At 46.5% G+C, this 13845-nt stretch overlaps 1 protein-coding gene across 1 annotated transcript in view; it reads right to left on the bottom strand.

Annotated features, from left to right (window-relative positions):
* XYLT1 (xylosyltransferase 1) overlaps window positions 1-8888 on the bottom strand; it is a 331938-nt gene extending 323050 nt beyond the window's left edge. The window contains exon 1 of the mRNA XM_069734116.1: window positions 8568-8888. Coding sequence (XP_069590217.1) covers window positions 8568-8843 — 276 coding nt within the window. The 5' untranslated portion in view covers window positions 8844-8888. The remainder of the gene's footprint in view (window positions 1-8567) is intronic.
* Window positions 8889-13845: the final 4957 nt, after the last annotated feature.

The following is a 13845-nucleotide window of genomic DNA, read 5'->3' as shown; positions in this document are numbered from 1 at the left end:
ACACAATGTCTGACACTGTGACACATGTAGCGGTGTAGTGTATGGAGAGTAGTCATCCTCCTATGTGTGGTACACAATGTCTGACACTGTGATACATGTAGCGGTGTAGTGTATGGGGAGTAGTCATCCTCCTATGTGTGGGACACAATGTCTGACACTGTGACACATGTAGCGGTGACTGCGGTGTAGTGTATATGGAGAGTAGTCATCCTCTTATGTGTGGGACACAATGTCTGACACTGTGATACATGTAGCGGTGTAGTGTATATGGAGAGTAGTTATCCTCCTATGTGTGGGACACAATGTCTGACACTGTGATACATGTAGCGGTGTAGTATATGGAGAGTAGTCATCCTCCTATGTGTGGGACACAATGTCTGACACTGAGATACATGTAGCGGTGTAGTATATGGAGAGTAGTCATCCTCCTATGTGTGGGACACAATGTCTGACACTGTGATACATGTAGCGGTGTAGTGTATATGGAGAGTAGTCATCCTCCTATGTGTGGGACACAATGTCTGACACTGTGACACATGTAGCGGTGTAGTATATGGAGAGTAGTCATCCTCCTATGTGTGGGACACAATGTCTGACACTGTGATACATGTAGCGGTGTAGTATATGGAGAGTAGTCATCCTCCTATGTGTGGGGCACAATGTCTGACACTGTGACACATGTAGCAGTGTAGTTTATATGGAGAGTAGTCATCCTCCTATGTGTGGGACACAATGTCTGACACTGTGATACATGTAGCGGTGTAGTATATGGAGAGTAGTCATCATCCTATGTGTGGGACATAATGTCTGACACTGTGATACATGTAGCGGTGTAGTATATAGAGAGTAGTCATCCTCCTATGTGTGGGACACAATGTCTGACACTGTGACACATGTAGCGGTGTAGTATATGGAGAGTAGTCATCCTCCTATGTGAGGGACACAATGTCTGACACTGTGATACATGTAGCGGTGTAGTATATGGAGAGTAGTCATCCTCCTATGTGAGGGACACAATGTCTGACACTGTGACACATGTAGCGGTGTAGTATATGGAGAGTAGTCATCCTCTTATGTGTGGGGCACAATGTCTGACACTGTGATACATGTAGCGGTGTAGTGTATATGGAGAGTAGTTATCCTCCTATGTGTGGGACACAATGTCTGACACTGTGATACATGTAGCGGTGTAGTGTATATGGAGAGTAGTCATCCTCCTATGTGTGGGACACAATGTCTGACACTGAGATACATGTAGCGGTGTAGTATATGGAGAGTAGTCATCCTCCTATGTGTGGGACACAATGTCTGACACTGTGATACATGTAGCGGTGTAGTATATGGAGAGTAGTCATCCTCCTATGTGTGGGACACAATGTCTGACACTGTGATACATGTAGCGGTGTAGTATATGGAGAGTAGTCATCCTCCTATGTGTAGGACACAATGTCTGACACTGAGATACATGTAGCGGTGTAGTATATGGAGAGTAGTCATCCTCCTATGTGTGGGACACAATGTCTGACACTGTGATACATGTAGCGGTGTAGTATATGGAGAGTAGTCATCATCCTATGTGTGGGACACAATGTCTGACACTGTGATACATGTAGCGGTGTAGTATATAGAGAGTAGTCATCCTCCTATGTGTGGGACACAATGTCTGACACTGTGACACATGTAGCGGTGTAGTATATGGAGAGTAGTCATCCTCCTATGTGAGGGACACAATGTCTGACACTGTGATACATGTAGCGGTGTAGTATATGGAGAGTAGTCATCCTCCTATGTGACGGACACAATGTCTGACACTGTGACACATGTAGCGGTGTAGTATATGGAGAGTAGTCATCCTCCTATGTGAGGGACACAATGTCTGACACTGTGACACATGTAGCGGTGTAGTATATGGAGAGTAGTCATCCTCCTATGTGAGGGACACAATGTCTGACACTGTGACACATGTAGCGGTGTAGTGTATGGAGAGTAGTCATCCTCCTATGTGTGGGGCACAATGTCTAACACTGTGACACATGTAGCGGTGTAGTGTATGGAGAGTAGTCATCCTCCTATGTGTGGGGCACAATGTCTGACACTGTGATACATGTAGCGGTGTAGTATATAGAGAGTAGTCATCCTCCTATGTGTAGGACACAATGTCTGACACTGAGATACATGTAGCGGTGTAGTATATGGAGAGTAGTCATCCTCCTATGTGTGGGGCACAATGTCTGACACTGTGACACATGTAGCAGTGTAGTTTATATGGAGAGTAGTAATCCTCCTATGTGTGGGACACAATGTGTGACACTGTGATACATGTAGCGGTGTAGTATATGGAGAGTAGTCATCCTCCTATGTGTGGGACACAATGTCTGACACTGTGATACATGTAGCGGTGTAGTATATGGAGAGTAGTCATCCTCCTATGTGTGGGACACAATGTCTGACACTGTGATACATGTAGCGGTGTAGTATATGGAGAGTAGTCATCCTCCTATGTGTAGGACACAATGTCTGACACTGAGATACATGTAGCGGTGTAGTATATGGAGAGTAGTCATCCTCCTATGTGTGGGACACAATGTCTGACACTGTGATACATGTAGCGGTGTAGTATATGGAGAGTAGTCATCATCCTATGTGTGGGACACAATGTCTGACACTGTGATACATGTAGCGGTGTAGTATATAGAGAGTAGTCATCCTCCTATGTGTGGGACACAATGTCTGACACTGTGACACATGTAGCGGTGTAGTATATGGAGAGTAGTCATCCTCCTATGTGAGGGACACAATGTCTGACACTGTGATACATGTAGCGGTGTAGTATATGGAGAGTAGTCATCCTCCTATGTGAGGGACACAATGTCTGACACTGTGACACATGTAGCGGTGTAGTATATGGAGAGTAGTCATCCTCCTATGTGAGGGACACAATGTCTGACACTGTGACACATGTAGCGGTGTAGTATATGGAGAGTAGTCATCCTCCTATGTGAGGGACACAATGTCTGACACTGTGACACATGTAGCGGTGTAGTGTATGGAGAGTAGTCATCCTCCTATGTGTGGGGCACAATGTCTAACACTGTGACACATGTAGCGGTGTAGTGTATGGAGAGTAGTCATCCTCCTATGTGTGGGGCACAATGTCTGACACTGTGATACATGTAGCGGTGTAGTATATGGAGAGTAGTCATCCTCCTATGTGTAGGACACAATGTCTGACACTGTGACACATGTAGCGGTGTAGTATATGGAGAGTAGTCATCCTCCTATGTGTGGGACACAATGTCTGACACTGTGACACATGTAGCAGTGTAGTTTATATGGAGAGTAGTAATCCTCCTATGTGTGGGACACAATGTGTGACACTGTGATACATGTAGCGGTGTAGTATATGGAGAGTAGTCATCCTCCTATGTGTGGGACACAATGTCTGACACTGTGATACATGTAGCGGTGTAGTATATAGAAAGTAGTCATCCTCCTATGTGTGGGACACAATGTCTGACACTGTGATACATGTAGCGGTGTAGTATAAGGAGAGTAGTCATCCTCCTATGTAAGGGACACAATGTCTGACACTGTGATACATGTAGCGGTGTAGTATAAGGAGAGTAGTCATCCTCCTATGTGTAGGGCACAATGTCTGACACTGTGACACATGTAGCGGTGTAGTGTATGGAGAGTAGTCATCATCCTATGTGTGGGACACAATGTCTGACACTGTGATACATGTAGCGGTGTAGTATATAGAAAGTAGTCATCCTCCTATGTGAGGGACACAATGTCTGACACTGTGATACATGTAGCGGTGTAGTATAAGGAGAGTAGTCATCCTCCTATGTGAGGGACACAATGTCTGACACTGTGATACATGTAGCGGTGTAGTATAAGGAGAGTAGTCATCCTCCTATGTGTGGGGCACAATGTCTGACACTGTGACACATGTAGCGGTGTAGTGTATGGAGAGTAGTCATCATCCTATGTGTAGGACACAATGTCTGACACTGTGATACATGTAGCGGTGTAGTATATGGAGAGTAGTCATCCTCCTATGTGTGGGACACAATGTCTGACACTGTGATACATGTAGCGGTGTAGTATATGGAGAGTAGTCATCATGCTATGTGTGGGACACAATGTCTGACACTGTGATACATGTAGCGGTGTAGTATATAGAGAGTACTCATCCTCCTATGTGTGGGACACAATGTCTGACACTGTGATACATGTAGCGGTGTAGTATATAGAGAGTAGTCATCCTCCTATGTGAGGGACACAATGTCTGACACTGTGATACATGTAGCGGTGTAGTATATGGAGAGTAGTCATCCTCCTATGTGTAGGACACAATGTCTGACACTGTGACACATGTAGCGGTGTAGTGTATGGAGAGTAGTCATCCTCCTATGTGTGGGGCACAATGTGTGACACTGTGATACATGTAGCGGTGTAGTATATGGAGAGTAGTCATCCTCCTATGTGAGGGACACAATGTCTGACACTGTGACACATGTAGCGGTGTAGTATATGGAGAGTAGTCATCCTCCTATGTGAGGGACACAATGTCTGACACTGTGACACATGTAGCGGTGTAGTATATGGAGAGTAGTCATCCTCCTATGTGTGGGACACAATGTCTGACACTGTGACACATGTAGCGGTGTAGTGTATGGAGAGTAGTCATCCTCCTATGTGTGGGGCACAATGTCTAACACTGTGACACATGTAGCGGTGTAGTGTATGGAGAGTAGTCATCCTCCTATGTGTGGGGCACAATGTCTGACACTGTGACACATGTAGCGGTGTAGTATATGGAGAGTAGTCATCCTCCTATGTGTGGGGCACAATGTCTGACACTGTGACACATGTAGCAGTGTAGTTTATATGGAGAGTAGTCATCCTCCTATGTGTGGGACACAATGTGTGACACTGTGATACATGTAGCGGTGTAGTATATGGAGAGTAGTCATCCTCCTATGTGAGGGACACAATGTCTGACACTGTGATACATGTAGCGGTGTAGTGTATGGGGAGTAGTCATCCTCCTATGTGTGGGACACAATGTCTGACACTGTGATACATGTAGCGGTGTAGTGTATATGGAGAGTAGTCATCCTCCTATGTGTGGGACACAATGTCTGACACTGTGATACATGTAGCGGTGTAGTATAAGGAGAGTAGTCATCCTCCTATGTGTGGGACACAATGTCTGACACTGTGATACATGTAGCGGTGTAGTATATGGAGAGTAGTCATCCTCCTATGTGTGGGACACAATGTCTGACACTGTGATACATGTAGCGGTGTAGTATAAGGAGAGTAGTCATCCTCCTATGTGAGGGACACAATGTCTGACACTGTGATACATGTAGCGGTGTAGTATAAGGAGAGTAGTCATCCTCCTATGTGTGGGGCACAATGTCTGACACTGTGACACATGTAGCGGTGTAGTGTTTGGAGAGTAGTCATCCTCCTATGTGTGGGGCACAATGTCTGACACTGTGATACATGTAGCGGTGTAGTATATGGAGAGTAGTCATCCTCCTATGTGTAGGACACAATGTCTGACACTGTGATACATGTAGCGGTGTAGTATATGGAGAGTAGTCATCCTCCTATGTGTAGGACACAATGTCTGACACTGTGATACATGTAGCGGTGTAGTATATGGAGAGTAGTCATCCTCCTATGTGTGGGACACAATGTCTGACACTGTGATACATGTAGCGGTGTAGTATATGGAGAGTAGTCATCATCCTATGTGTGGGACACAATGTCTGACACTGTGATACATGTAGCGGTGTAGTATATAGAGAGTAGTCATCCTCCTATGTGTGGGACACAATGTCTGACACTGTGATACATGTAGCGGTGTAGTATATAGAGAGTAGTCATCCTCCTATGTGAGGGACACAATGTCTGACACTGTGATACATGTAGCGGTGTAGTATATGGAGAGTAGTCATCCTCCTATGTGAGGGACACAATGTCTGACACTGTGAAACATGTAGCGGTGTAGTATATGGAGACTAGTCATCCTCCTATGTGAGGGACACAATGTCTGACACTGTGATACATGTAGCGGTGTAGTATATAGAGAGTAGTCATCCTCCTATGTGAGGGACACAATGTCTGACACTGTGACACATGTAGCGGTGTAGTATATGGAGAGTAGTCATCCTCCTATGTGAGGGACACAATGTCTGACACTGTGACACATGTAGCGGTGTAGTATATGGAGAGTAGTCATCCTCCTATGTGTGGGGCACTATGTCTGACACTGTGATACATGTAGCGGTGACTGCGGTGTAGTGTATGGAGAGTAGTCATCCTCCTATGTGTGGGGCACAATGTCTGACACTGTGACACATGTAGCGGTGTAGTGTATGGAGAGTAGTCATCCTCCTATGTGTGGGGCACAATGTCTGACACTGTGACACATGTAGCGGTGTAGTATATGGAGAGTAGTCATCCTCCTATGTGAGGGACACAATGTCTGACACTGTGACACATGTAGCGGTGTAGTGTATATGGAGAGTAGTCATCCTCCTATGTGAGGGACACAATGTCTGACACTGTGACACATGTAGCGGTGTAGTATATGGAGAGTAGTCATCCTCCTATGTGAGGGACACAATGTCTGACACTGTGACACATGTAGCGGTGTAGTATATGGAGAGTAGTCATCCTCCTATGTGTGGGGCACAATGTCTGACACTGTGACACATGTAGCGGTGTAGTATATGGAGAGTAGTCATCCTTCTATGTGTGGGACACAATGTCTGACACTGTGATACATGTAGCGGTGTAGTATATGGAGAGTAGTCATCCTCCTATGTGTGGGACACAATGTCTGACACTGTGATACATGTAACGGTGTAGTGTATATGGGGAGTAGTCATCCTCCTATGGCTGGAGCCACATACAGCAAGGACACTGGATGAAGATATGATGGAGACCCCTACACAGCCCATGTGAGATCCATTACATAAGGTAGGACCCCCAATTTGTCAAACGTTCTATAAAATGGGACACAATGTCTGACAATGTGACACATGTAGAGGTGTAGTGTATGGAGAGTAGTCATCCTCCTATGTGTGGGACACAATGTCTGACACTGTGACACATGTAGCGGTGTAGTATATGGAGAGTAGTCATCCTCCTATGTGTGGGACACAATGTCTGACACTGTAACACATGTAGCGGTGTAGTGTATATGGGGAGTAGTCATCCTCCTATGGCTGGAGCCACATACAGCAAGGACACTGGATGAAGATATGATGGAGACCCCTACACAGCCCATGTGAGATCCATTACATAAGGTAGGACCCCCAATTTGTCAAACGTTCTATAAAATGGGACACCCCCCTTTCTCTGTCACCACTGCTATCTCACAGATGAAAAAATGGCTGAGGAAGCCCCTCTGCTGCATCTCAATCTGTGCCAGTCTGTCACTTTCTCAAGGTAGAACAAGCAAACATCTTAGGATCCCCTCAAAAGGAAGTCGCCCACCGACCACATCCGAGATCTCCATCAGAGCAGATCCCATCAATGTTACCATAGAGGCCACACATGATGTTTGCATGAAGAACCCACCATGAAGCCCCCATACCGGAGACAGGCTCCCATTCACACCCTGCCTGCTGCCTCAATGGTCTATTGAAGCTCAGCCAAGTGGCAGTGATGCCCTCTTAGCATATTGTGCCATTCAAGTCAACTCAGCCATGGACACTGCACATTTTTCTTTTTCCTAAAATTGAATCATATTTTCAAAATTGACCAAGTTCCTAATAAATAATAATCAGCCGTCGTGTTCAGAACTCGAGTCTCCTAGGTGTCTCATCAGGGACGTCATGGTGGCACCATGATTGGCACTCAATATATTTTAGGACCTTTTTCCCTGATAATTTGGTGCTACAATAATTTTGATGAGTGGTAAAGATCGACGGTCAACCGAACAAGAGGCATCGGCCGCAGCAGCTAAAGCCCAAGGTGACGGCATCGGCCGCAGCAGCTAAAGCCCAAGGTGACGTGACCATCAACATCTCCAGACCGGGCTTCCATTAGTGGTCCACTATTTGGACACCATTGATCTGTGGTGGTGGTGGTTTAGAGATTGTAGAAGAGGTTTCCACTCATCTACACCCTAGATTTCCCATTCCGGCGCCAGCATTTCACCCAATCGCTCACTCACCATACATCATGCCAACCAACACGCGACAATTTTCAACATTTGCCTCTTAAAAAATTGTGCCAGGTACGCACAGGTATGCACTGAGTGGCATAACCCCACAGCAACGACACAACACTCTGAAAAGTTTCCAGTCACTTGGGTATCCATCAGGACTGATGAGGTAGACAACCTGCACCAACCAGGTGCCACCTCAGAAGACCCTTCACCATCACCTTGTGCCAGGGTGAACCTTAAAGCCCAGTGTCTTTTTTTTTTAAGCATTCCTCTGCACTGAATGTATGAAGCTAGCCAGAGGTGCAGGGAGCCAGTGTGCACCCCTGGTGCCAGGCAGCAGTGCCAGTGATGCCAGGCGAGCACCTACCAGAGCTGGGCTGTGCAGAGCTCCTGCTGCTCCTCTGCGGCGCTGCTGCTGCTGCTGCTGCTCTTGTCCTAGCCCCGGCTCATCTCTGTGGCTGCCCCTGTCCCTCTTCTCCCGGCTGCTGCCTCCTCCTCCTCCTCGCTGCTCGTCCCCAGAATCCAGGCTGCTGAAATTCCACACGATGAGGGTCTGGATGAGCAGGACGGTGAGAGCCGCGGCGATAGCCGAGCGGGAGCGCCTGGCCAGCCTGCGAGGGCATGATGCCACCGCCAGCACCATCTTCACTCAGTCACCGGAGCCCAGCACCGATCCTCAGCCTCTCTCCTCACACGGGCAGGAGGGAGACGTCACCAGAATAGGAGGGAGCTGCGATGCAATGTGGCAGGCGGAGGCTGAGCCCCCTCCTCTGCTCCAAGAGGTGGGGGATGTATACCAGCCACAGGCAGAGAAGGTGCTGCCCACCACCGAAAAGCCCAGACCCCTCCAGACCTGCAGGGATGCTCAGGGTGGGCACTGTGCACACTCATACATGTCGCAGGTGTGCGTATATCATGTGCATCTTCACATTTTATGTATACACACTATATACACTCCAAATATTTACACTGCTCAAAAAAATAAAGGGGACACTAAAATACCACATCCTAGATATCGCTGAATGACATTTTTCAGTTGCAGATCTTTATTCATTACATAGTGGAATGTGTTCAGAACAAGAAAACATAATTATCAATATAAATCAAAACTAATATCCCATGGAGGTCTGGATTTGGAATGATGCTCAAAATCAAAGTGGAAAATCAAATTACAGGCTGATCCAACTTCAGTGGAAATGCCTCATGACAAGGAAAAGATGCTCAGTATTGTGTGTGGCCTCCACGTGCCTGTATGACCTCCTTACTGTACAACGCCTGGGCACGCTCCTGATGAGGCGGCGGATGATCTCCTGAGCAGGGGCTGGCTGGCACTTTTCAGCCTGGGGGGCAATCACAAGGCGGTGGCCCTCCTTTTCCCTGCTTATATCTGGCCACTGCATTAAAGTAGCAGAGATAATAGGATTTGAAAACAGGCTGGTACACAGATATGGGAACAGAACGGAGCTAGCTGCATAGATATGGCAGCAGAACCAAGCTTACTCCGGAGATATGTGAGCAGAATCGAGCTTACTCCAGAGATATGGGAACAGAACAGAGCTTACTACAGAGATATGTGAGCAAAACAGAGCTTACTACAGAGATATGGGAGCAGAACAGAGCTTACTACAGAGATATGGCAGCAGAACCAAGCTTACTACAGAGATATGGGAGCAGAACCGAGCTTACTCCGGAGATATGGCAGCAGAACCGAGCTTACTGCAGAGATATGGGAGCAGAACCGAGCTTACTGCAGAGATATGGGAGCAGAACCGAGCTTACTCCAGAGATATGGGAACAGAACAGAGCTTACTACATTGATATGTGAGCAGGACAGAGCTTACTATAGAGATATGGGAGCAGAACCAAGCTTACTACAGAGATATGGGAGCAGAACCGAGCTTACTACAGAGATATGGGAGCAGAACCGGGCTTACTACAGAGATATGGGACCAGAACCGAGCTTACTACAGAGATATGGGAGCAGAACCGAGCTTACTGCAGAGATAAGGGAGCAGGACCAAGCTTACTGCAGAGATATGGGAGCAGAACCGAGGTTACTACAGAGATATGGAAGCAGAACCGAGCTTACTACAAAGATATGGGAGCAGGACCGAGCTTACTGCAGAGATAAGGGAGCAGGACCAAGCTTACTGCAGAGATATGGGAGCAGAACCGAGCTTACTACAGAGATAGGGGAGCAGAACCGAGCTTACTACAGAGATAAGGGAGCAGAACCGAGCTTACTGCAGAGATATGGGAGCAGAACCGAGCTTACTGCAGAGATATGGGAGCAGAACCAAGCTTACTACAGAGATATGGGAGCAGAACCGAGCTTACTGCACAGATATGGGAGCAGAACCGAGCTTACTGCAGAGATATGGGAGCAGAACCGAGCTTACTACAGAGATATGGGAGCAGAACCGAGCGTACTATAGAGATATGGGAGCTGAACTGAGCTTACTACAGAGATATGGGAGCAGGACCGAGCTTACTACAGAGATATGGGAGCAGAACTGAGCTTACTACAGAGATATGGGAGCAGAACCGAGCTTACTACAGAGATATGGGAGCAGAACAGAGCTTACTATAGAGATATGGGAGCAGAACCGAGCTTACTTCAGACATAAGGGAGCAGAACCGAGCTTACTACAGAGATATGGGAGCAGAACCGAGCTTACTATAGAGATATGGGAGCAGAACCGAGCTTACTACAGACATAAGGGAGCAGAACCGAGCTTACTACAGAGATATGGGAGCAGAACCGAGCTTACTATAGAGATATGGGAGCAGAACCGAGCTTAATAAGTCTACTACATGGAACCAAACCTGCTACATAGAAACTGGAGCAGAACCGAGATTACGACATACATACAGTACCATAATCTAGATTACTACATTGATACAGTACCAGAACCAAGCTTACTGCTTAGATATGGTGCCATAACGGAGCATACTTACAAACATACATACAACAATACGGCTACACAGTGCCTACTACTGTCACCACTACACAGCGAATATATAATATTATAATATCACCATTACCTCTACATGAAACTACACTCTATACAATGACCAATGATGCCACCATACACTCCCTGACAGGAGTTATGTCGCTTATTCATGTTATGTAAATAAAAGGTTATAACCTGACGTTAAATTCATCCATTGGTTGTATAATAGTTGCATTATACAACGTGACGTTGGTGGATGGTGCGAGACATGATGTCCCAGATGTGCTCAATCGGATTCAGGTCTGGGGAACGGGCGGGCCAGTCCATAGCTTCAATGCCTTCATCTTACAGAAACTGCTGACACACTCCAGCCACATGAGGTCTGGCATTGTCCTGCATTAGGAGGAACCCAGGGCCAACCACACCAGCATATGGTCTGACAAGGGGTCTGAGGATCTCATCTCGGTGCCTAATGGCAGTCAGATTGCCTCTGGCGAGCACATGGAGGGCTGTGCGGCCATCCAAAGAAATGCCACTCCACACCATTACTGACCCACTGTCAAACCGGTCATGCTGAAGGATGTTGCAGTCAGCAGATCGCTCTCCACAGCGTCTCCAAACTCTGTCACGTCTGTCACATGTGCTCAGTGTGAAACAGCTTTCATCTCTGAAGAGCACAGGACGCCAGTGGCAAATTTGCCAATCCTGGTGTTCTGTGGCAAATGCCAAGCGTCTGGCATGATGTTGGGCTGTGAGCACAACCCCCATCTGTGGACATCGGGCACTCAGACCATCCTCATGGAGTAGATTTCTAACCGTTTGTGCAGACAAATGCACATTTGTGGCCTGCTGGAGGTCATTTTACAGTGCTCTGGCAGTGCTCCTCCTGTTCCTCCTTGCACAAAGGTGGAGGTAGTGGTCCTGCTGCTGGGTTGTTGCCCTCCTACGGCCCCCTCCTCGTCTCCTGGTGTCCTGACCTGTCTCCTGGTAGCACCTCCAGCTTCTGGACACTATGCTGACAGACTCAGCAAACCTTCTTGCCACAGCTCGCATTGATGTGCCATCCTGGATGAGCTGCACTACCTGAGCCACTTGTGTGGGTTGTAGAGTCCGTCTCATGCTACCATGAGGGTGAAAGCACAACCAAGATTCAAAAGTGATCAAAACATCAGCCAGAAAGCATTTATACTAAGATGTGGTCTGTGGTCTCCACCTGCAGAACCACTCCTTTACTGAGTCTGTCTTGATCATTGCCAATAATTTCCATCTGTTGTCTATTCCATTTGCACAACAGCATGTGAAATTGATTGTCAAACAGTGTTGCTTCCTAAGTGGACAGTTTGATTTCACAGAAGTTTGATGTACTTGGAGTTATATTCTGTTGTTTAAGTGTTCCCTTTGTTTTTTTGAGTAATGTATATATATAAACATACATACATTCACTACCTCACTACCGTTCCAAAGTTTAAGGTCACTTAGAAATGTCCTTATTTTTGAAAGAAAAGCACAGATTTTTCCAATGAAGCTAACATTAAATGATTCAGAAACTCTATACATTGTTAATGTAGTAATGACAATTCTAGCTGCAAACATCTGGTTTGTATTCCAATATCTTCATAGGTGTATAGAGGCCCATTTCCAACAACCATCACTCCAGTGTTGCTATGGTACTTTGTGTTTGCTAACTGTGTAAGAAGGCTAATGGATGGTTAGAATACCCTTGAAAACCCTCGTGCAAGTATGTTAGCACAGCTGAAAACAGTTTGGCTGATTAGAGAACCTATAAACCTGACCTTCCTTTGAGCTAGTTGAGAATCTGGAGCATTACATTTGTTGGTTCCATCAATCTCTCAAAATGGCCAGAAAAAAAGAACTTTCATGTGAAACTCGACAGTCTATTCGTGTTCTTAGAAATGAAGGCTATTCCATGTGAGAAATTGCCAAGAAACTGAAGATTTCCTACAACGGTGTGTACTACTCCCTTCAGAGGAGAGCACAAGCAGGCTCTAACCAGAGTAGAAAGAGAAGAGGGAGGCCCCGCTGCACAACTGAGCAACAAGACAAGTACATTAGTCTGTAGTTTGAGAAATCGACGCCTCACAGGTCCTCAACTGGCAGCTTCATTAAATAGTACACGCAAAACGCCAGTCTCAACATCTACAGTGAAGAGGCGACTCCAGGATGCTGGCCTTCAGGGCAGAGTGGCAAAGAAAAAGCCATATCTGAGACTGGCTAATAAAAGGAAAAGATTAATATGGGCAAAAGAACACGGACATTGGACAGAGGAAGATTGGAAAAAAGTGTTATGGAAAGACGAATTCAAGCTTGAGATGTTTGGATCACACAGAAGAACCTTTGTGAGACGCAGAACAACTGGAAAGATGCTGGAAGAGTGCCAGGCGCCATCTGTCAAGCATGGTGGAGGTAATGTGATGGTCTGGGGTTGCTTTGGTGCTTGTAAAGTGGGAGATTTGTACAAGGTAAAAGGGATTTTGAATAACGAAGGCTATCACTCCATTTTGCAACGCCATGCTATACCCTGTGGACAGCGCTTGATTGGAGCCAATTTCACCCTACAACAGGACAATGACCCAAAGCACACCTCCAAATGATGCAAGAACTGTTTAGGGAAGAAGCAGGCAGCTGGTATTCTATCTGTAATGGAGGGGCCAGCGCAGTCACCAGATCTCA

This window comes from Ranitomeya imitator, chromosome 7, assembly GCF_032444005.1.
Source record: "Ranitomeya imitator isolate aRanImi1 chromosome 7, aRanImi1.pri, whole genome shotgun sequence".
NCBI lineage: Eukaryota > Metazoa > Chordata > Amphibia > Anura > Dendrobatidae > Ranitomeya > Ranitomeya imitator.
Note: the sequence above shows the minus strand (reverse complement) of the source record. Positions and strands in the feature narration are given on the sequence as shown.